Source organism: Saccostrea cucullata, unplaced genomic scaffold (genome assembly GCF_032062105.1).
Source record: "Saccostrea cucullata isolate Sc308-1 unplaced genomic scaffold, CSIRO_AGI_Scuc_v1 ctg572, whole genome shotgun sequence".
In the NCBI taxonomy this organism is placed as follows: Eukaryota; Metazoa; Mollusca; class Bivalvia; order Ostreida; family Ostreidae; genus Saccostrea; species Saccostrea cuccullata.
In genome coordinates, this window is record NW_026930578.1 from 50,870 (window position 1) to 74,807 (window position 23,938).

The 23,938-nt window shown below is 32.1% G+C and overlaps 3 protein-coding genes across 3 annotated transcripts; 1 reads left to right on the forward strand and 2 right to left on the reverse strand.

Moving 5' to 3' along the window:
• The first annotated feature begins 455 nt into the window (after positions 1–455).
• LOC134229162 (uncharacterized) lies at positions 456–3,537 on the forward strand. Its single transcript, XM_062710868.1, has 3 exons — positions 456–593; positions 2,612–2,708; positions 3,196–3,537. The coding sequence occupies exons 1-3, from the start codon at positions 562–564 to the stop codon at positions 3,535–3,537; spliced, it is 471 nt and encodes a 156-aa protein (XP_062566852.1). The 5' UTR covers positions 456–561.
• Positions 3,538–6,960: 3,423 nt separating this feature from the next.
• On the reverse strand, positions 6,961–13,477 carry LOC134229151 (uncharacterized). Its single transcript, XM_062710857.1, has 3 exons — positions 13,456–13,477; positions 7,414–7,668; positions 6,961–7,118 (listed from the first exon to the last, which is right to left on the reverse strand). Exons 1-3 carry the CDS (start codon positions 13,475–13,477, stop codon positions 6,961–6,963), a joined length of 435 nt encoding a protein of 144 aa, XP_062566841.1.
• A 1,440-nt stretch (positions 13,478–14,917) lies between these two features.
• Positions 14,918–23,495, reverse strand: LOC134229152 (perlucin-like protein). The gene is made up of 5 exons (XM_062710858.1): positions 23,360–23,495; positions 23,033–23,116; positions 22,235–22,314; positions 21,821–21,911; positions 14,918–15,264 (listed from the first exon to the last, which is right to left on the reverse strand). The coding sequence occupies exons 1-5, from the start codon at positions 23,493–23,495 to the stop codon at positions 15,035–15,037; spliced, it is 621 nt and encodes a 206-aa protein (XP_062566842.1). The 3' UTR covers positions 14,918–15,034.
• Positions 23,496–23,938: the final 443 nt, after the last annotated feature.

Genomic DNA, 23,938 nt, shown 5'->3' on the forward strand with positions numbered 1-23,938 from the left:
TGTACGTACAATCAGTTTTAAGGAAATCATTAAAGCTGTTTTATGTATAGAATAACCAAGTAGACATCAATATCATAAAAGATGAAGTCTGAAGTCTCAGGAATTTTCTTAACCATTTTTTGGAGTATATCCTACTGTAAGTATTTTTATTTTTTTCATTTTTTGTGCATTTGATATTGCAAATTTAGAAATTTTGGATAAGTAAAATAAAACAACAAATTCTTCCGTATTTTTGTATTAACATACGATACTTTTTTTCAGACGATTTTTTCTTTCTAAATAGTTGCTTCGAATGTTGACATTTGCAGTTTTTTGATATTCTTTTTTTTTTAATTTATCAAAACATGAATATCAGAGACACAGTCAAATTTTGGTTTCAAATGTAAAATTACTAGTAATTGTAACCATCATATTTTTTTCTGAAGCCAGCGATACGTGTGTTTATGTGTCAGGAGAAGCGGAAAACTCTAACACTATACCTTTTCTTATACTTAAATCAACCAATGGCAGTATACGTGAGGTCCCTTTTGGAAACGGTACAAACCCACAGGATAACATTTCATGCACCATATCTACTCAGCTGCTACCTGCTGGTATAAAATTTATTGTAAATTCAATTAAATTTACTTTTTGTTAACATTACCGAATATATTTTTAAATAAAACCAACAAAAATTAATAATAACGATTATTTTATTTTCATAATTAATTATACAAATTGATAATTGATGTTTGATGGATTTAGATTTTTGTGCTACATCACCACTTTTTACAAAAAGTTCAGCTGCGCTTCATCCATCGTTTGTTGTCACAACATCATTAAATGCTCAGACTTCATCTATTTCAACTCAACGTGGAAACGATCAACTAAACGGTAAATTATTTAATATACAATAGATTATCCTAAGTTTTCCACTTTTTGTTACTGTACATCATTACATTTATAAGAACTACATGCCCGCCTAAATTTAAAAAATACCAAAAAAGCTCTTCAGTGTCTTGATATTGAATCACCTACTTGTAATACAAGTATTCATTAATTCTACTTTTGAATGACGGTTTCCTATCTTAAAACTCTTCCGCCATTTTCAAATACATCATTGACTACGGATTTTTTCCGTTATTTCCCGATCATGACAAGTAGCACACGGCAGGTGTGACCTGTCGACAGGGACAGCTTACTCATCAGTGGTACCTGATCCCACCTTTGATGATTTAGTAGCCTCATTCCTTTTGACCAGCTTTAGTTTATTTCAGTGGACATTTAAGCCAGATAACTACACGTTTCTCCAAATCTTATCTGCCCAGACCATTCTTTTTTGACATTTCCTCTTTGACCTTGACATTTACTTACTTTTGAAAAAAAATTAATCCTGAAAAAAAATTTTTTTACGATAGAAACTAAGAATTTTTTGTTTCACATATATATTCATTGTGAAAAGACTTTTCCATGGATACCAATACTTTTGACCTCCTGACATCGGAGTTTGACCTTCATTTGAAAAACTTTGATCTTCATCTTGAGATGCCATCAGAAGTATCAGTTATTCTACAAACACGTCTTGTTTTCTTATATTTGCAAGAGGTTATCAAAAGAATATTTAGAACATGCAATAACATTAAAACAATGCAATTTGTGCGAACGAAAATTTACAAGGAACATAAAACAAGAAATATTAAAGAAATGTTGAAAAACATTACAGCTTTATACGTTGATTTTTTGCCAAATAATCATAAAATAACAAAGACATTTGATCTTCCGGTGCTGTCACCATTTACTTTTATGACGTCATTGTTTCTTAAAATTCACTCCACCTTCCTTATTATGCACTTATTTTATGCGATTCCGTTGAAATGAATAAAAACTAAAACTTAAACAGGCCTTGTTTATATGACATAACAATGTCATAAACAGCTGATTTCAATGCATACTATAAATGGAACTATTAATAGTGAAATGTCTTCACTTGATCAACTCCATTATTATATTTTTATCAACACATTGATTATTATCAAGTGTATTCGATGAAAGAAAATTCTCAAGATTAATGGACAAATACTTTATGGTGTAATAATTAAATGCTCACTTTTTAATGGGAACAAATGATATCAATAAGAATATGTTTCCAGTTAAATCACTATTAAGGGAGATATTTTATATGTAAGTGCGTATTTTTTTAAATAGTAGAATGAAAACTTCAGGAACCTCGGAATCCAAAGACCTATCATACAGTTTATTTTCTTTTATCTGAAATCTATTAGCTTTGACTTTATTCTATTTTTTTCGGTGTAATGTGTTACGGAAAAAATCTGTGTTTATATTTCCTTTTAGAAACGTTATATGAATATTCTTTTGGGTCTGCATTTGCTGGATTAGTTATTGGTATAATAATTACATCTACGGTTTGCCTGCTCCGTGAAAAGTTTCAAAAGTACGTAAATCTTTATTTTAAATTTTAGTATCTAAAGTTAAATTGCCGTATAGACCTCTCTTTCTGAAACTATATATCTACATGTACTATGTTTGTACATAGCTGCTGAAATAATAGTTGATCAATTTAATTATAAAGCAGCAATTTTACTATAACTTTTCTTTCATTCAAACAATACAGGAAAAAGAACAGAGAAGTGTATCAACAGAATGATTATGTACCACCAAGCCAAGAAATTCAAATGAATGATGTGTACAATGAAATAAGTAATGAACGCGTGAGTAATTAAAAAAAAATATATTTTATTGAATTCTCAGTCTTCTGCTCATTTCACAATCCATGTCATTTTATAGAAATGTATCTAAAGACAGATACGATTTAAAAGTTATTTAAATTCAGATGAATATTTAACAGTTATTTTTTCTATGTAAATACTTGTACTAAGAAGTACGCCAGATGATCTGGTAGCTTGCTATAAATATAAGAAAATTATGTATTAGAAGTTATAAAAAGAAAATCCATTTAAACTGACTACCACTCGAATTAGGTTGCGGTGTGAAAGTAACATTTTTTGAATTACATTGGGAATCAAATTTATAGAATGCTAAATAAGTGCTCAATGATATACCGATCAAATTTTAAAAGAAAAGGTATGGCAACACTTAATTGTACAGTGTAAATTTCCTTACAAAGAAAAAAGGTAAGAATCTTTCACAAACAAAGTTAAATGAATTTCAATTTCTTTTTTATATATTATCCATTAGAATTCCAAAGGTGTACAACAGATGACATTGACGACAGAGCAACGTCATTCCAGCATGTCGTCCAACATAAGCTGTAGTGTTTACAACCATCTTCACGAGTCAACAGTAGATAACAGAGAAAACCATTACGAACACGTACATTTAACAAAAACTGAAGATCCAGCACTTGGTCATTTTAATGGCACTTTAGATGATGTTCCAAATGCAGATAAAGATTCAGATGAGGGAGTGGTAGATGATAACGACTTTTTGTTTCAGAAGGAAAATTTACCCATTCCAGAAAGTGATGGGTTAAAAACAAATGATAATTACTTTGTTCTAGAAAAAAGTCTTTTTACCTAGAAAATCTGAACCTGAACCAAACGGAAAAAAAATCAGTGATATGTCTCTTGAAATATACAATACGTTTTATCGCGTAATATAATTATATTATTCAAATCAATCCTATATGTGCATCATAGATTCTTATTTTCTCATATATACTTGATATACTTTTTTCAATTTTTAAGCAGCCGTGTTTTGAACAAAATTTGCTTATAAATACTTTAATTATTTATTATTTCAGATCAAAAGCTTTGTTTTAGAAATGTTAAAATTTATATAGTTATTAACCTCTTACAGATTTCAAGTTATATTTTTTCCGGCATTTATTCCTATTCAATCAGAATTAAATAAAAATCACAAAGTATCCATTTCTTGAGTACGCTTAATTAATATCACATTTGATGAAATCATTTTGAAATTGAAACAATTTTTATGATTTTTTTTTTCACTTTTGCACTAAACGGCATTTTAATGAATTTATCTTGTTGACATGGAAAAAAAGATGATATACGGAAATATTTTTTATTTCATTATGATGAAAGAAGAATGACATGAGGGTTGCTTTTAGAGAAGACAATAGGCAGTGCAAAAAAAATTTACAAATCTTAAGGAAGTATTTTAGATTCTTTCATTCTAAGAAAAAAATGAAGCAGGAGTTTACGATTTTTAGAGAATTGATTGTCCTCCACCTTAAATGTCATTTTGAATCATTCAAAAAGAAGAAAGTATTATTTAGAGTAAGTCACATATTTTATTATCATACAGTATTTGTTTCAATTGCTTTAATTTCATAAATATGTAATATTAGAAGAGACAAGCTTTTTTTATAATTGAAGGGGAGAGAGTCAACGGTTAACAACATAAAATACTTTCACTTCTACTGTATTTTATCGTAATTTTCAGCGACTTCAATTTCGCACACATCTTGGTATTCAGGATTTTCGTAGATTTCTTCTTCGATTTGTGAGGTAGCCTCTTTGTCTGGAACTGTGGATTCTTCAAAATAACTCTTCTTAACCTGTTTCCAGAAATGCTTAATCCTGCAAATATTAAAGTAATTTACAAATTTCAATCAAAACAAGATGCTCAGTGATTAAAATAAGAGCTTTAAAGGTAAATACTTAGTACCTATCTTTAACTTTGTAAAACAGGTAAACTCCGTTGAAAATAATAAGAACGCAGAGTACACCCAAGACGCCATGAAATTTCGACTGATAGTCATTGTCATCATCTTTTCCCTGTACTAAAATGCAACACATGCACAGAATTACACAGAAACGATTATCCTAGATACAGTTATTCCCGAGATACACAGATGATCCTCATTTTTTAGCAAATAAACCATTTACAAACGTAGAGTAAACCAATTTTTATTCGCGTGTAAGAAATATCCGCGAGTTTCGGGATCTACTTTAATTCGCGAATATTAATCGCTGTTAACCATACAATTTGCTTTATATTGGTAGACATTGCTTCCTCGGTCGCGAAAATTAATGGTGGCAGATTGATTTCAATTTGAAAAATGGCGAATAAAAGATGACACAAATAATAGATGTTTCAATGTATTTACCAGTATAGTAGATTAATGCTCTTTTGCTTTGCAATTTTCTATGTAGTTTGTGGGATGTTCAAACTGTCAAATAAATTAATATTAACCAAAAGATTGTTACCCTCAAGACAGAAATTTCCTTTCCAACCAGGGTAACATCCATTGTCACATTTACCGTTTATTCTGTTACATCCTTTACATGCATCGTTACACACGTTATTACAATTTTCTCCAAAATGTCCCTCTGGGCAGGCTTAATCATAATTAAAAGGAGAAAAAATATGTTAACAATTACTTACCGTATAACTGGTTTTTAATGCGGGTGCAAATTTTGCGATTTGATCCTGAAATAGGTATATTTATTTTTTGCGATTTCACTTTGACAATAAAGTCTATTTATTCTCTCGAACCAAAACCTGGGTCCCGTTACACATATTTAACTGAATTTAACTCTCTATCTCTCGAAGTTTTGATTGCGCTTGTATACTCGCCAATCAAGCGTAAAATACATGCAGTCTGGACTTACCTGGAAACAGTGATGGCCTTGGGCTGTTAATTGGGTGTTTACATAGATGACACTACACCTGTGGGTAGTCCGTGTGTTGTTATAATTAATGGGTTATTATTCACAGGGTAAATTAGAAACAAAGTCACAATTAATGAATTATTTTGAATTGAAACCGAGACGATAATTCTTTGAAATTAATTTATAGAAGTTCGTTTCAGTAAGTTCCCATAGACTATGAACTTTCATTTATGATTATAAAGAGTTTATATAACCCCAGTAGGGGAAATATTACACAAGAAATTCTTTTCTCAAGGATAGAATACCGATTAAGAAAAATCTAATAAACACTGGTGAAGGACCCGATCAAGCCGCGGAATAGCCAAACCGACAATTGCTATTCGGATGCAAATGTAAATAAATCATGAAATACAATGTAGGAACAAATAAATATTGAATCTTTAGGAATTCGTTTTATTTATTCGAAAAACAATCATTGTTGTTGATATCAAGTAAATAACCTGTAAAATACGATTGAAAACGTGCAATCATTATTTACATATTCTTCCGGTATCTGTAAAAGTAGAACTTCGATGATCGCAACTGAAAATTTCGGATTTTATTTATTTATTTTTTGCGATTGAATTTTTTGCGATTAAGACTTGATCGCAGAATTTCGCAAAAAATAGCACCCCGTAGAAAAATCCAGTTATACGGTATTTTACATGTGTGCCCAGAACAAAGTGATATATATGTTTTTTTATTAAACGTGATTTGCAGCTGAATCGTTTTCTGTAAGTAATTATAATCCTTTTTATGTAATTAATATAATACTTTTTTAAGTGATTATACATGTATTTCTTTTTAAGTAATTATAGTACTTTATAAGTAATTATATTACTTTTATCACAGAACTGTCCCTGGTATCCTCCTGCACAGCCGTTCGAACAAACCCCGTTTATTGGGTTACAGTCTTTAGGTGTTTTACAATATCCACAAATATTCATACAACTGTCACCGAAAAATCCGTCACCGCATTCTGAAAAAAAATTCCTTCAATACGTTACATGTATGAAGGCACAATTACTAGTATTGAACGTTATTTATCAGTTGACATATAAGAATTGGTTAAAGCAGGGTTATTTTTACGAAATATAACACAATCCGTGCAAGTTTACAACGTTGATGTGAAAGAAAAGGTTATGTATTATTTACAGCTATGATTGGTAACAGATTAAAATGACATAAAATCAGTTAAAACATTTTTTTCTTTTCGGATATTCATTTCAGAAATTTGAGAGTTATATAAACAATTTTAAAAAACGTAGAAGAATATTCTTGTAAAATCCTTAATCAGAATAATTATGATATGAAAAGCACATCCTGTTTATATAACACGACAGACTTTACTTTCTTCACAATGGTTTCCTTTAAAGCCTGGCTTACACCTTGAACAGTTTCCTGATTCTATATGACAGTATTGTTCACAGTTCGTTGAACACGGCTTTGAACAGTTTACGCCATATTTATATGGGTCAGGACAACCTTTAAAAGGTAAAGATATATTTTGGTGATAAAACCATTCACTTCAAGGCAATGTATAAATTGTAAGGGGTTTTCCCCTAAAGATGTGTTTTCTAAAGTTTATTTATTTATTTATTTATTTATTTATTTATTTATTTATTTATTTATTTATTTATTTATTTATTTATTTATTGTGTATCTATTTCAGCTATTCATAAAAAAATGATTTCGAATAAAATCATTATTATTTGTTTGTATGAAATTAACCTTTCATATAAAATCATTCTGATTTATGAAAGTATAAATTATACGTCACCATAGACCTCAACCTCACAAAGTTCAGTGTAAGCGTACTGAGAATATCCACTGGGGTATGTAACATTCGGAAGTCTTTCATTGTAGTAAATGACATATTGTCCGTGAACAGGGCAGGAAATGTTAGCGACGGCAGGTATCGTTTCTTTGGTGTTGTTTGTATCATGAAAACATAAATGACCATCAAATCGGTTTGTCGAATTGGATACGTAGAGATAAAATCCTAGAAATCGGGCCTTGTAGCCATTGTTGTCATCTGAAATATTACTACAGTGACTTAGACGGTTTACATGTATATAACTATATGAAAACTTTTTCATTTCACATTTGTCTGTTGATCCCCACTTTTCCACTACAATTTGGATTAAATCAAATTTAGTGATTTATGGTTTGAATATTTTACGTCCCGTTCGATAATTTTTAACACATAGAGAGACGTCATCAAATTATATACATGTGAATGGCTTCAAATTTAGACCTTTACTTGGCACTCATGGCCATTGAGCAGTAAGAGTTCTTTATCGTGACAACGCTTACCGTGACCCTGTGCTTCGGTTTTTAGGTCTCATCCGGATGCCCCACAACTTTCACTTTAAAGTGTCGAAAGCTTTTCAAAGGAACAGATGCTACCTATTTTTATCGACTCAGGTAAGTCGCAGCCCCGATTCGAACTCACGACTTTCTGATCACAATGTTAAAGTTCATGAAAATTCAAAAAAATGTAATCGCTATTTCAAGCTTCCTCATGAAAAAAGATAAACAGCACTGTTAAGGCAATTTAAAGGTGTCGGAGCCTAATTCTGTTCTAGAATAAATTACCTGTAACATTGATTTAAAATAGGAGAATTCGGTCTGTCATTTACAACTGCATACAAGCCTTTAAATACACCAAGAAGTATCACTACATTTATTATTATTTCAAGTAATATTTTTGCTAGTTATTTTCACACGCGGCCTTGAATAAACTAGTACCTTATTTCAATTTTTTACATCGAAGTGACATTATCATGAGATACTTAACGAAATTTATGGAATGACAAGCACTTCAATTAATTTCATTTCCAAGTAAGAATCACGTTAATTATAAATATGAAAAAGTTACCTGCAGATATATGTAAATATAACATTGATATCGTATGAATAATATTAACAACCTAACATGTATTAAAATTATTAAAACACAACACGCTTAATGATGCATTTGCTTGAATGCTAACATAGATAATACAGATGTTGGTTATAACTAATTAAAAGTGGTATAAGTAGTACTGATAGCAGTCATTTTAATTTTGTCGTAAGTACAGCCGAACAAGTGTTTACTTTATATTTTATATAATACTAGTAAATAATTATAATAATTAAAATGTCTGAACACATGAGGAATTATTGGCTTGGCAAAATTTTAAAAGATTGATTAATTGATTAAGACTATTCATAATATCTATAATTTTTCGCTTAACTATAATTTGCATTACACTTATTGAAAAGCATTCATACAAAAATATTTTTTCTTTCTAATGAGTACAATTTATAAATTCAGATTTATATCAGATTTGCAAAGACCTGTGACACAACAGGAGGTCCGAAATGCTTTTATAAGGAAACAACATGTCATAAATGTGAAAAATTAATGTATATTCTTGGGGAAAAAATAGAGGGCCAAAAGCTGAGCTAAATATTATTTTTTTTATTCAATTATATATTTTCGATATGTTTTATGTACTCAAATTAAGTTTCAAAATATTTCAAAAGCAAATAAATTTTTTATATCAAAAATATTCATTTAATCAAAATGGGAAATTAAAAAAAAAATATGTAAATAGTTAATATTTAAAAAGTGTTTCTTACCATATGCTTTAGAAAACGTGACGACTGCAAAGAGAAAAATTAACACTAAAACATGATTGCGCATGCGTAGCATATTAACAACGCATTCAAGAGAAAAAATACTGGTAGGTATTCATAATACCTACATTAATAGGTAGAAATGAATAAATGAATTTACAAACTATAGGAGAAAAGAAAGTATGTATAAATTCGTTGACAGGAAGTTAATCTTGAATAGTATAGTGTACAGCAGGAAATTAGAACTACCAAATTTATATTAAAGTGCACTTGCACTAGGGATAACTTAAATGCGTAAGGAAGTTCATATGTACTAATGATTGCTTTTTTTTGTATTGTGCAGCTTTACCGGAATAACTTAAATTACAAGCTTGTTGTTTAAAGCTTAATTTCTTTTCAGATAAAAATAATTAACATTAGCAAACATTTGTATCTGTCCGTGTCAATCATAATGAAATATTTATTCAAATATCTTAATGCTGAGCAGACTGAATTATACTGAAGTTGATAACAGGATAAAAATGGGACTATTAAATCGAAGGAATGAAAACTGAATGCCAACTAAAACGTCATTGAAAAGATCTTTTTCAGTAACGTTTCCATATTTTTTGAGGTACAATTTAGTCGACTGAATGACAGATTCATTTCAATGAATTTTCGGTTATCTATAAAATACTTATTGTTGCTGTTCGCCCATAGAAAAAGTTTGGTTACTAAATAATTTGATTTTTAACTCCGGGATCGTTGTACACATTTTGCATTTGAGAGACATTTAGACCAAGGAGGTCCACTCCGTAAAAACCCTGCTCTCAATACGATCGAGGCTAAATAGCGGGTAGGTGTTTTATTACCGTCACCCTAATTAATATGTTGACGGGGCAAACGTTTGGGCGAGCGTCAATTTTAATTCAGATCGGGCACGTCAAACCGCAAATAATATTTCGTGTGTCAACACTCTAACGTCACATAACGTCGAATTTAAGTTGCAATACCAAACCGAAGCATTAACAGTGCCGACTTTAAATGATAAATGTTTTATCTACTGCCGATATATTTATCTGCAATATATCCATTAAATCAAAGTGAAATTATTTTTTTTTTAATTTTTTGTTGTTATTCTCGCACAACTTAGTATAACGTTGCGATGCGTTGTAATTACAGAAGTTACTGCAGGAAAAAGTCGTTTGGATCAATGTGTAAGTCCAAATTCTTTTTTTCTTTCCTTGTAAAGTGTGTAAAAAGCAATACCAAAGAGAGAGAGAGAGAGAGAGAGAGAGAGACCCATACAACCCCTTTTTACAGTCTGTATTTTTTTTATGTTTCGTTTTATTTAAGTTACGGAAGTCAAAGTTAATCATTCTATAATTCTATTTAATTTCCACAACTGTTACTTTGGTTCATATTCAACCTATTTAATGCAATCAATTCGTTCTTTGTACATGCTGTACGCACGAAGTCATCGTGCATCACCTGTCAATCAAAATCCCATGAGCTAGGTGACCCTGAAAGGCTGATTACGCGGAAAGAATTCATCTTGTGATTTGAAACATTCTTATGCTCAGTTCCGAGTTCAAACCTATTTAGGAAAATATATTGGGTCTCTGCCAGAGGCGTCGTATATTTATCACACCTTTCAAATTCTTTAGCTCTGACCACAGAAAGTTTATAACACACTCAACTGATATCAAGAGACGAAATCTGATATCAAGCGAAATGATTATAGATATCTATAACAATGATTATAAAAAAATTATTTATTTACCCTTTTTCAGACATAAATAGGTATGCATCCCGTAGATTAAGATTTTTAAAACATAGCATAAATTTGTAAACTTCTAATAAAGTTTTAACGAAAGCTGATTCGTATCGCTTTCTAGAAAGGGGGGGGGGGGCAAACCTCCAATCTTTTCCTTGCATTGAAACTATTCTATTGTATTTGATTGGCAGGTGCTAAAATACAAAAAACAAAAATAGATAAATGATTAAAAAAAATTTTCTGCACATACGAATGATGTTTTAAGGACAGAAGAGACGTTCCTCATTTATATATATTTTGTTCAAGATTTTCTCGTTGAAGAATTACTACTTTAACATGTTTACTCCCAAAAAATTGAGGTACCTTACCAGGCATTATTTTGTGCAAAATACCAGAGGATGACATTTCTATATAATCCTTTATGGAAAAAAACTTAGTTTGCCAAAATCACATTTAAAGTGTTTCAAATTTTTAAAAACAATTAGAAACCGGTTTAGAAATAGCAAAATAATTAAAATGTTGTATATTTTCCATACATTATGAAGATATACTAAACAGATATTTGGGGAACGTATCGTCTGACCTTAAATCAACATTTTAATCAGACGATTTTTATTACTGTGAAACATGTGTAATTGTAACCGAACGCATGTAGTGTTAAAGATAATATTAATCTCTTATAAAAACAAATATATGCTTATTCTTTTAACTTATAAAACAATGCGGACTTTAGAAGATAAAACTACCACTTATAGAATGAATTAATTACCACGGTTGTAACAACCATACATATGCATGTATTTCTGTGCCATGGCAATTCCGTGTAAAATAACGATTTTTTTTTTAAATTTACAAAGGTCTCTGGACGTATAGCATAAAAACAACTGTGTTTTAAGATTTTATTGTACATTTATGTGCATGTCATTTTCATGATGTTTTTTTTTAGCAAATCTCTACATTTATCTGCAGACATTTTCCGGCCGTGATTATACTCGGACAAGATAATGGAAAGAGGCATTCAAATTATTTGTAATAGATTACATTTTCTGATATAAATGAATAATATACTATCATAGTTTTTATTGAACAGAAATGTAAAAAAGAGACAGAGAGAGACAGAGAGATGCAGATTTAACCCCCACCCCCCCTCCGTTCTCAGATATCTGTTGTACTTGTATCAAATAAAAAATCCTATAAAAAGCCATATCCAAATGTGGAAAAAAACGTTAGTTATATGACTAACGGTAAACGTTGATTAGAATTTGACTGAAGAATATTAAAATTGAATCTATACTCCACTCACTCCTACTTGATTGGCAACGAAAGTCGCCCAGAAACTACTACAGAAATGATTATCAACATTTGCTGTTGTGAATTTCCGATTTTTAGATTCCTCCCTTGTGTATTTTTATAGCAGGGGTAACTATATTAAAAAGAAGATAAATATTTCGTGACAAGCCCCTGTGGCTGGACTTGACCTTACCTGGTCAAATGTGACTGTCCAAATGTACATTATCTTCCCTCTCCGTGTCGAGTAAGCTGACAAAATGGGACTGCCACTCCTCTCTGAGAGTTTACTCTTGGATTCGAGTGGATTACCATAGAAGTTAAACGTCCGAGATAGATAACAATGGTGTCATGAGCAGTAGCATTTCGGAAGAAATACGTCAACATTGTCAATATACTGATCAACACGACACATGGCTACATGTATACTTTCACCCCGAAAACTATGCCTAATCCGTTCTTGTAGAATTATTTCAACCAATTTATGTTACTTCACACATGTTTTTGCAATAAACATCACCCGATGCATCAAAATAACTTTGCAGCGTACAGCTTACCATGGAGGATGCCATTTTTTTTACTAGCGCCACCTATGTAAACTTCCAAGGGGAGATAACGCATTTGAAGAATCTTAACAAATTCTCGATTTTAGACACTTTGTATCTTTTCAATACTTCGTTTGCACAAACATATTAAAGTAAATTTTTATTAAGCCTTCCATTTTCACTTTATTTATGTATTAAGTTTTTGTACATCTCATTGGGTTTTAACGATATTCTTTTCTGAAATAAGCATTATTTGCACACTATCTATACAAAATTACACCTCAAGTACTTTATCCCTGGCCATATGAAAAAAGAGGAATTATAAAATAAAAAGTCATGTTTATATTCATTTTAGACCCAAATGAATATATTAAACCCAGTTTTATTGAATTTGAAGATTATCGACTTAGCGCCTTTTCTGTGCTATCTGCATGATTTTTACACAGAGCCGTACTTAAAACTATTTAAAACTGAATATCATTTTGAAGAATTTCTTCCGCAGAAAAGGAAATATGAGTATGGGTTGGATTACCACTTTTAAAATTAAATCCAAGTTCTTCAAAAATACAATTTGTATAATGAACCTTACAAACGAAGACAATGTTGTTACCTTCTTTGTCAGCGGGGACCATTACGTACCGATCATGTAATCTATTTAATTTCCTTTTCATTTTTGCATTATTGAATACAGAAGGAAAGATGAAAGATATGGAGATACCGAACATTATTCAATCTCAAAGTCCATCAAACAATACAAAATAGGAGCAGAGCAAACACGGACCTCCGAATCATCAGAGGTGGGATCAGATGCCATTGAGGACTGAGCATCCCCTGCTGACCGGTCAGACCTGCCTGTGCTTCTTGTCTTGATCGCGGGAAATAACGGAAAAATCCGTCGTCAATTCAGTATATAAATAATGGACTAAGAATTAGTATGAAAAACGTCGGTCAGCATTTGACTCAATGATAAATAGTATTTGCTGACAAGGTGGTTTTCATATTGCCCCTCAATTTTTTTAATATGCGATTCAAACAACGTTGATTTTAACAGTGACCTGATACATTCAGTCCATTCTGACAATGTGTCATCGACGGATTTTTCTGATCATGACAAAAAAGAAAGGTGGATGTGACCGGTCAGCAGGGAATGCTAAGTCCTCCATGGCATTTGATCCCACCTCTGATGTTTTAAAGGTCCCTGTTTGCTCTGCTCTTGTTTTGTATTGTTTTATGGACTTTTGATCTTGAATACTGTTTGTTATCTCCATATGTTTCATTACAATGCAGTTTACTTGTCATATCTTTGCTATATACTTAATATTTTTTTATAAATCTTCCTCTCTATGATACAAATATTTTAAAAGAAACACATGATTTTGACTCATTATGTAACTTTTTTAATCCAAAGAACTTTTGAAAAATTTGAAACACGAGAGTTTACCTATATTAACAGCTTATAAACATCATCAGAATTGACACATGTATAGTTAAAATCATCGTCTTGTAAAACATTAATTTAACGTTTTACATAAAACGGGTGTTTTTAGCGCCTTTCGAGGAGAACACCATTCATTTATACAAGTTTAACGTTACATTTCATTACTGTAAACCAACTTTTATTAAAACATTCGAGAAATTTTCATTGTGTAAATAAACAGTAATTACAAGTTCGCTTGAGAGCATGCTTTTCAATGTCGCAGAGATATTTGCTGAACCAAACTTTTGAACTTAATTGGCAACATTTAAGTGCCAAAATATTCTAGTATATTTGTAACAACAAATCCAAAAAGGCAATTGCTTTTCGTATGTATGATTTAAAAAAATTAATCGTAAAAACGCGAACCAATTTAATTTCCCTGGTAAATGTGACAATTCAATAAAACAAAAGGTTACGTCGCGAATAATAGTTGGTTTACAGTAATAGAAATTTTTAAGAAGTAAACAACGTTATTCGATTAACAAGGCATTATATTTACATCCACTGAATATTTTATCATTGTATTTTTTCTGCAAAAGCTGTGACACTACTTTTCATTAAAACAATCAAAGAAATCATTTCATTGTGTAAATAGAGAGTATGTAAAAAGAAAGGTTGTTGAACCAAATTTTCGTCACTTAATTGTACTAAATATAATTTCGCCAAAATCTTATGTATGTAAAATCTAATACATTTACAGTAAACAACAATACTACAGATTTTTTTCACATATGTATCCCTCCTGTCTCGTGCAGGGCCGGTCATTCCAGAGGCCTGTGTAGAAGATGTCCATACAGTCCTTGATGACTTCGTTGTTCGGGTTACCGGGAATCCAGTTTGTGTACGTCACGGGTAGCCCGGATGTTTCCCAGATATATACGCCATTTGTCGCCTTGTCGTTACCGCCGATCCACGTTGTGCAATCATATATGTTAGAGCAACCTGAAATAACACATGATACTGACATGTTTATTGGCGCAACATCTTGATCGATTGATTGTATGTTATTTAAGGTCATTCTCGAGAATTTTTTTTACTCATATGGAGACTGATATCATATATGTAAGCCTAATCTGAAATAATCACGTGTCAATGCCATTTATTTTAGAGTAATAAACACATTAAAATGAAATTTACCCTGAAATCCTACTCACTTTAACACAAAAGAACAACGCTTCCGTTTCAGCAATCTTAAGCATCACGGTTTTGATTTTAACACCTTTTCAAATCTGTTCAACGTATTGAAAGGTTGATCACATATAGCCATCGACTTCGGTGGGGAGCATCGAAGTTTTCATATTTAAGATATAAGTAAGCATTGTACGAGAGTCATTCAAAAAATACGTAGATAATGTTCCTCATTTTTATTTATTTTGAACATTTATTTTGTCGAATGGTGAAGTTTCATTCCGTTTGATTAAATAGAACTCATGCTAGCCAAATTTTAAAGCAACATGTTTTGTTACCACGGAGCACGGTTACCAACATTGTAACGTCAAATATAACATCGAGAAAGTTTCTCAAAATGACTCTGCTTTTTAATTTCATACACAGTTTGTAGCGTCTTCTTCATTCGTGAAAACGTATCCATAACACTTAACACCTAGTTTGCTAACAATTGTGCAAATAGCTAAAACTTTTTTTTTTAATTGCTTACACACCGGAACACGATTTGTTCCGCAACAGTGAAGCGCACATTACGTTCAATGACTTTCATAACTCGCAGACCAACCATCATGTGATTTAAACTTGCTACCACTCCAAAATTGTATTTTTCCATTTTATACAAAAACACGGCTTATTTTTCATACATTTCCTGGTTTAAGTATCAGTCACGTTATCCAGCGATGGGGTATACGATGAGAAACCAATGCGTTTTTTGATGAAAATGGCGTCGTGGCCGGCCGGACACCTATGGTAATCGGACGGTGACAGAGGCTATTTGGCGAATCGGTGGGGTAATCGGTAGAAAACAAGCTGTAGTTAAAAATCAGCGATGTCTCCACCGATGCCCTACATCGCTTCTCATCGGCAACCCATCATTAACACATCTTTTAAGAATTGGCCGATGTATGACCGAAAATCATCAAGTGTCTGTTTAATCTGAGGTAATCGGGGGGTTGAGTGGTGGGCAACAAACATAGGCAGATCATTGGTCGATGATCGACCAAACATTGGCCCATAGTCGACAGATGTACGAACGTAATATACATCGGCCGACAACCCTGGAACCTCGTTTTATGATGAGCAATTCATCGCTGGACCTTTGTAAGTCCGACCGGCAACTACGCCATTTTTATCAAGAAACGCATTGGTTGCCCATCGCACACCCCGTCGCTGGATAATGTGACTGATACTTTAAGGACTACTAGGCCGATGTGGACCGATGTTGGGGCATCACTCACACCACGGATTACCACCGATTACCACCGGTCTACGGCAACCGGCCGGGAAATGTGACCAAGGCATTATACAGATTATTTTTTTAAGTTTGTTAAAGGATTTTCCTGAATACAAAGCAAAATTTTATTGCTACTCGCTGCTCCGTGACGTCCTCTAACGTCATTTTTTTCTTTTTTAATCAGGTCCATAAATATTTAGAAAGTGATGTATTTTAAATGGAACCATATATTACAATTATTAGAATTTGTTCTTAAGATATGTGTACCAATTTTGGATATAATATGACGTTAAATAAAAAAAATTATGACAAAAGTCTACGAACTCTCTGAATGACCCTCGTATTTCTATTAGGTTAAGTTGTAGGTTGTGAGATCCTTCGCATCGATTTTTTACATCCCGCGGCACTTAGCAACAATTTTTTTGGACACAGGAGTTTTAAAACGTTATTATTTCATCTATAGTTTATCCTGGCCGCGCGACCCGGATGCTTTTAAAGAGAATTTATATAAGTCTAATATATGCAAATTTGGTACATTATGTCTTACTGTAGTATGTGGTGTATGTACATTATATTGATCTATTGTTTTGTTGGCATTTTCAAAACAAAATACGGCGTTCAGCGCACACTCAGCTCGAGGTCATGCATAGCATGTTGTTGTTATTTTTTTGCATTTAAAATTGAGGGGCAATATGAAAACCGTCTATCCTTCTGTGTTTAATAATCCGGAAGTGAAAAAAGAGTTAGATAGATCACATGATCAGTACGTACTGGTCCCTGTCGACAAAGCAGGTGACAACATTGTCCTCGTTTGTAAGGCTCATTATATCAATTGTATGTAGAAAGAACTTCTAATTTCATTTAATTCAACAAGTGGTTATCATGCTTATACACATACGAGGGTTGTCCGCAAAGTTCGTGGACAACATTGATAATTACTGACAAACATTGATAAAATATATGAAAATATTATTTTCTTTAAATTCATGATTCATTTCATCAACATGCAAGTTTTCAACAAAAACAAAGCACAAATTAAATAGTGAGATTAAATAAAGACACACACTCAAACCCGGAGCACTTAAATGAAAATTGTTGACGTTACCTGACGATACGAGTACATGTAACTTTTCTCAACACAGTCACCATTAACTCAATACATTTCTTAGGTCGCTTTTTCCAGTCATAAATATGTGCACAAAATGTTTAGGTTTCATACGTAAAATGTTATTTAACAAAATTTGTCTCAAATCCTGCAATCATCCAACCTCTGTCTGCGTAAAAAGATTTTATCTACGGAAATGCGGCATGATAACGTTACGAAATTCATTTTTTACAGCACTGCAATCTCGGAATGATGGTTTTCCTTCACGCATGTCATCCTGTAAACTGTTCCTTCCCTCCGAAAATATCATATGCTACTTAAATACTTATGTACAGCTTCTTTTACTATGTTTTCCCGTTTGTTAACAAAATGTATTGGTCTCTGTTAATGTTTATCCGATGTCTACGCAGAATTTTATCACTGCTCACTGCTCCACCCGGAAACTCCCTATTTTTGAACAATTCCGATCCGTCTTAATAAGTTCTAACTTTGATTGCTCAGCCATTTTACAACTTTCAACGTTCAAATTTTGCAGGTTTGACGTGATAACCTCTGTCAACCTCAGAATATTAAAGTCATCCAGATTTCCGCAGAAATTTAAAAATACAAAAGAAGTTTATACAGTGAAAATAATTTTTTCATTAAAATTTTGCAGGGCTCCGGGTCTCCATTTCAAGTCTAATTATGAAGCTATAATTGTAAACATTTGAATAAAATTTTATATTTTTCGATTCACACTTAGTAGAGGATTAGAAATATGTAAGATAAGGAGATAACGAACAGTATTCAATATCCAAGTACATAAAACAATACAAAGTAGGGGGAGAGCAAACATGGACCTCCAAAACATCGGTGGGATCAGATGTCATTGAGGCCGAAGTAAGCATCCCCTGCTCACCGTCCCCCCCCCCCCCCCACCGGTGTGCTTCTTGTCATGATCGGAAAATAACGGAACAAATCCGGCGTTAATTCAGTATAAATAATGATCTAACAATTAGGCCTGGTATGAAATGCGGCAGTCAGCATTTGACTCAATGATGAATTGTATTTCTTGACAAGGTCATTGTATCGACGAAAGAACTTACAAAATGATGCCTTTACGCGAGACTGCTGATATTCTTGTTAAATATCTTCTCATATATACAAAGCAATTGAAAGAAATTGAAAAAATAGTATTTATTAATACATTGGAAATTTTTAGCAGTAAGTGATTGAATCCCGAGTATAAGTAATCGAAAATATCTTCGATTACAGGTTACTGTCAATTGCTTGGGAACTTAAAAAAAATTATTATTATAATCGATTACGATTACCACATACCTGATTCTGACGTACAACAATACACAGATTTAATGTTTTAGAGATATGGATATTAAGATGGTTATGTTTTCATGAGTTGAAAGATAAAACTTTAAAACGCACACGATGTTGAAAGGAAATTGCATTTCCCTTCCTTGTTTTGGGCTTTGTTGTAAGTTAGTCATTTGCCCTTTAATTTGAACGTTCTCCGACTTTAAGGCTAGATTCTCCGATTTCAGCTCCTTTGTGTATTTTCTACCAGCTGTTGTTTAGTACGGATGAGCTGTAGGTCATTTTCCAAGGATTGAACAACATCGTGGTCATTTAATAATAGTCTCTTCTCTCTGGTACACAAGAGGGCGAAATAGGAGAGAAAGTAGACAGATCGAAACATTGTAGTTTTGAAGAACTTGGATTTAATTTTACTAGTGGTAATCCAACCCATACTCGTACTTCCCCTTCTAAGGAAGAAATTCTTCAAAAACATATGTCAGTTTTGAACATATTTAATATTCCACAGAGCCAAAATGAATTTGAACTACCCTATATATATTGCATTCCGAAACTTCAAACAAAGATACATTGCGGGTTCCAGTAAATGTTCGCACCTATTACCCAAATAATTTTTAAAGACAAAATCTACACCACTCTCTTAAGATCAGTTTAAAAAATAATGACGTCATAGCTATTTAAGGTTATAAAAATTCTGTTTTACTCTGATGAATCTACAAAGGGAGTGATGAAACGGGGGGAAACGCAGTATTTAGCTGTAATGCATTTTGCATTTTTGATTCAGATTGGGGAAATTACAAACAGAGACAGATACGTTGATTAATCAGAATCTCAGTTAAATCAATGTACATAGGTTTCTTGTTTAGAGACGGTTCTAGCGATTTGGTAAAGGATGATGGGTCAGAAATGATAAGCATTTGACAGAAAGACCGAAAGATGAAAGGTGAGACGGAAACGTTTAGCTGATGTGTGGTGTTGTCAAAAGACATGCATGTATCTGTAATGGGTTATGAACATTTTGTCTTATTGTACTTTTCAAAGGGTTTTGATAGGGGACTAAATATAAAAGGAGTGAGTGTAGGATAGGTATTAATAATTTTGGAAGAAAAAAGAAAACTGTGAAATTGTGAGAATCTTGAATGTTCTTTTTTTATTGGGAAACGTTTGAATGTTTGACGGCGCGTATCCATTTTATGACGCTTTTTAGACGCAGCGACTACCAACATCACATTTTGTACTAAATGCGATATTTTAAAAGTGTCAATCAAGCTGAGTTGTAATGTTCAGGTCTGATTAGAAATAAAACATGTCAATGTAGCTTCTATAATTTTTAATTTTGTTTTACGTTGACTGGTTGCAATTTTATCGAAGTTGCGACATGGCTTTTGTATCAACTCTTGAACATACTGGTAAGATATAACTGACAAGATTAAAAACTTAGTTACTTGGTACTGTATATTACATAATGGCACAGTATGATATTTATTAACACGATATTACACTTACTGATACGATATAATGCTTTCAGACACGATATAATGTACTTGCTGGTGATTAAAATTCTGCCGACCAAAACTACTACCTTAAGAACGTTCCATCCTGAGCTTTTGAGTGGACTTTGGTCATGTCCATTATTTATAAAATTCTGCATCATTTTTAAGTTCCAACATTAAATCTGAATTCTACAATGTAAATTGAACTATATTCATTGAAAAAACCGCCATTAAATTCCATTCAAGCAGAATTAAACTAGGGGCGATATTTTGATGCGGAAGGTTTTTGAGACGAAAATGATCAGTTTTTTTCCTTTTGAATTCCTATTTTCCCATGCTGGTTGCACACAAAGCTGTTTTTTTTTTTTTTGCAGTGGAATGTGTTATGCTGGTTCTGAACTACCTATTTAATTTTTTCTTATGAATTCTTTCAACAAAATGTGACAAATTTAGTAAATGTATTCTGAAAATCCAGGAAAAAATTGAGCCAATTTTAACGTAAAATTGACACTTTTTCAGTAATATCTTAAAATTTACATCATATACCCCCACTTTTTATATTCTTTTCTAAATATTCAAGATATTTTTGACCTATTTGCTCAAAATCAGAAAAAGTTTAAGACTTTAAAATAATTTTCTTGCTTATTTAATTTATAATGCCAGAAAAATCACATTTTATTAGTGCAGAAAGGTCAAATAATTGATCATGCGACACAATGTGAAACATTTTCTCAGTCACAATTTTAAAGTGTCTTTTTTTAAACAGACTTAGAGTTCATTTTGCTTCGTGCTTTAATTGGATTAAAATATTGCAAGGAAAACGTCAAAGATGTAATTTTTAATTAAGCCACAAATTTCAGTGCAAAAAGGTCATATTAAATGTACTGTGGCGCAAAAAGAAGCATATTGACCCCCATTTTTTGATTTGAATTTTAATTAAGCTATGTATATAGAAACTAATAATATACTTTGCAAAAAATGTTTAAGACTTTAAATATCAGGATCAAACGTCGTTCAGAGACAAAATTATTTTTACTGACACAGTATAATAAGGTACCGAAACCGTGAAATTCATACTTATTGACAATATTGAATTTTAAATACTAACCGATACAGTTAAATACTAACTGATACTGTTAAATACTAACTCATATTGTCTGATACTTACTGATACTGTTAAATACTTACTGACGGTGTTGAGTATATTCTCTAAAATAAATTGATTTTCCTCTGCGTCAGTTATTTCCGTTAAGTAAGCGCCTTCGGCATTACAGGCTGCCTGTAAACATTTATCATGTGTTAATACGGACAATACTGTTATAGTACAGTCTTAAAACAGTTTTTTCCACCTGTATTCATCAATAGATTATTCAAAACTGCCTTTGTAAAGAATACCATCGGTATCTTAGTAAAAATATTATAACACAGGAAGTACACTTGGTTAAGAACGTAGTTTGCTAATGCATTTACATGTATAACAGAGTTTATAAAGTATTTCCTTCTTTCCAGTATTTTTTTTGTTTAAATATTCATATAACACATTAAAGTAGTCAATATTTCATTTCAATTAGAACTGGAAGTCCCAGAAACCTTATAACGAACCTGCGCAGTGGGTTGATTGAAAAGTCCTTCCACCCGAATGTAGCAGTGGCCCCGGAAGTACTTCCATCCCGGATCACAAACTGCAATTTAGAGATTGTGACAAGTTATATTTGTTTGTCGACTACAATATTTAAAACAGCAAACATTTTAATCTTGGATATGACATTATGTCTCGGTTTGACAAATTGGCCAATCTATTCAACCGGTATTCTGTATGGTAAAAGTTTTACACGGAAAGTATTATAAAGAATCTTTATTTTTTTTAAAAAAAAACTGTTTTTACTCCTATGGTCGCAAGATGAGTTCGTGCAATTGGCACCATACTTATTCTCTATCATTCTTCTCAAAGTCTTTCTCTTCATACAATAATAAGATGGTTCAAAAATGCTTGAAAGATACTCTTCAGTATCGAATCAGTTTAGAGAACTATAATCTTATAATCAAAATGCAGATGAGAATTAAGAAAAAATAAATCTACATAACATATTGGCTAACCCTTCCCCTAATACAGGATATGATTGCCAAAAAAAGAACAAATGACGAAGGAAAAATTAATTTTAATTTATTATTTTATTTGATATTTGTGAAAAACATGTTATATAAGTAGCAATCGGTAGTAACAATAGAGCTATGATAAAGATGTGTGTTGTGTGGTAGTAACAATAGGACTATGATAAAGGTGTGTCATGTCTGGGTGGTAGTAACAATAGGACTATGGTGAGGTGTGTTTTACTTACTGTTTCGTTTGGCCGGTAGTAACAAAAGGACTATGATAAGGTGTCTTTTACTCACTGTTACTGTTTTGTTTTGCCGGTAGTAACAATAGGACTATGATAAAGGTGAGCAATCCAAGATCCTCTGGGGACCAATAATAATCTAGAACTAATGAAAAAGAACATTTTTTTGCTATAAAGTGTGTATTCTTCTAAGACAACTTGAACTAAACATGTCGGTTTGCTTCTTTTAAAAAATGCATAATTTTTTTAAAAGAGCATACAGAAGAGAAAACGTGGCATAACATGACCCAGTTTGCAGCTGGTTTAGGGAAAAAAATATTAAGGAAAAGTCATAATTGATATACAACTGGCAATTATATAAATATCAATTAACGGATTATTGACTTACTCCTAGACGAATAAAGGGAGGCGCCAGCCAGACCTATGGCCAGAAGAACCCTGTTGGTGCTGACGACAGGAGACGTAATAATCACGTGATTTGCCACAATGATTAACATCAGTGTATTAAGCTTAGGAGCTCTCATCTTGATGAACTTGAATGTTGTAAAAAAAAAAAAGAAAGATCATTTGCAGTTTTTAGGTAAATCTACTAAAAATTGATAAGAATGATTTTTTCCAATACAAATGTAAATATGAAAGTTTGGAAAGCATAGAATAGTGAGGCAAAATTGCCAATGGTCACAAGGCTCACGTAAGGCAATATAGCCAGCTGTTCTTCATCAGCAGATATAACATTTAGTATTATATTAGCTTATGTGAAGTATAATCACCCATTGAATACCCAACCTACCCGTCCGAATCATGCGTTGGGCAAACATGTGGATGCACCATTTGAGGAAGTTTCCTTCTCAGTATGATAATATGGATTTACGTTATTTAGATGACGATTTTTAAAGATTTACAGTACCAGCATCATTGTACTTTACAATTCTATCGTCTCATGTCTTTCATGTATCATATCGTATAG

Excerpts from the sequence above, each read along its gene's own strand:
- LOC134229151 (XM_062710857.1), bottom strand. The coding sequence starts at position 13,477 with ATGGTCCCCGCTGACAAAGAAG. Across the intron at positions 7,669-13,455 it reads GGTCCCCGCTGACAAAGAAG|ATGACAACAATGGCTACAAG; the intron begins GTAACAACATTG and ends GTAATATTTCAG. Across the intron at positions 7,119-7,413 it reads TTGTGAGGTTGAGGTCTATG|GTTGTCCTGACCCATATAAA; the intron begins GTGACGTATAAT and ends TACCTTTTAAAG.
- LOC134229152 (XM_062710858.1), bottom strand. The coding sequence starts at position 23,495 with ATGAGAGCTCCTAAGCTTAATACACTGATGTTAATCATTGTGGCAAAT. Across the intron at positions 23,117-23,359 it reads CTCCCTTTATTCGTCTAGGA|TTCTAGATTATTATTGGTCC; the intron begins GTAAGTCAATAA and ends CTTTTTCATTAG. Across the intron at positions 21,912-22,234 it reads TCAATCAACCCACTGCGCAG|GCAGCCTGTAATGCCGAAGG; the intron begins GTTCGTTATAAG and ends AAATGTTTACAG.
- LOC134229162 (XM_062710868.1), top strand. The coding sequence starts at position 562 with ATGCACCATATCTACTCAGCTGCTACCTGCTG. Across the intron at positions 594-2,611 it reads TACTCAGCTGCTACCTGCTG|GAAAAAGAACAGAGAAGTGT; the intron begins GTATAAAATTTA and ends CAAACAATACAG. Across the intron at positions 2,709-3,195 it reads ATGAAATAAGTAATGAACGC|AATTCCAAAGGTGTACAACA; the intron begins GTGAGTAATTAA and ends ATTATCCATTAG.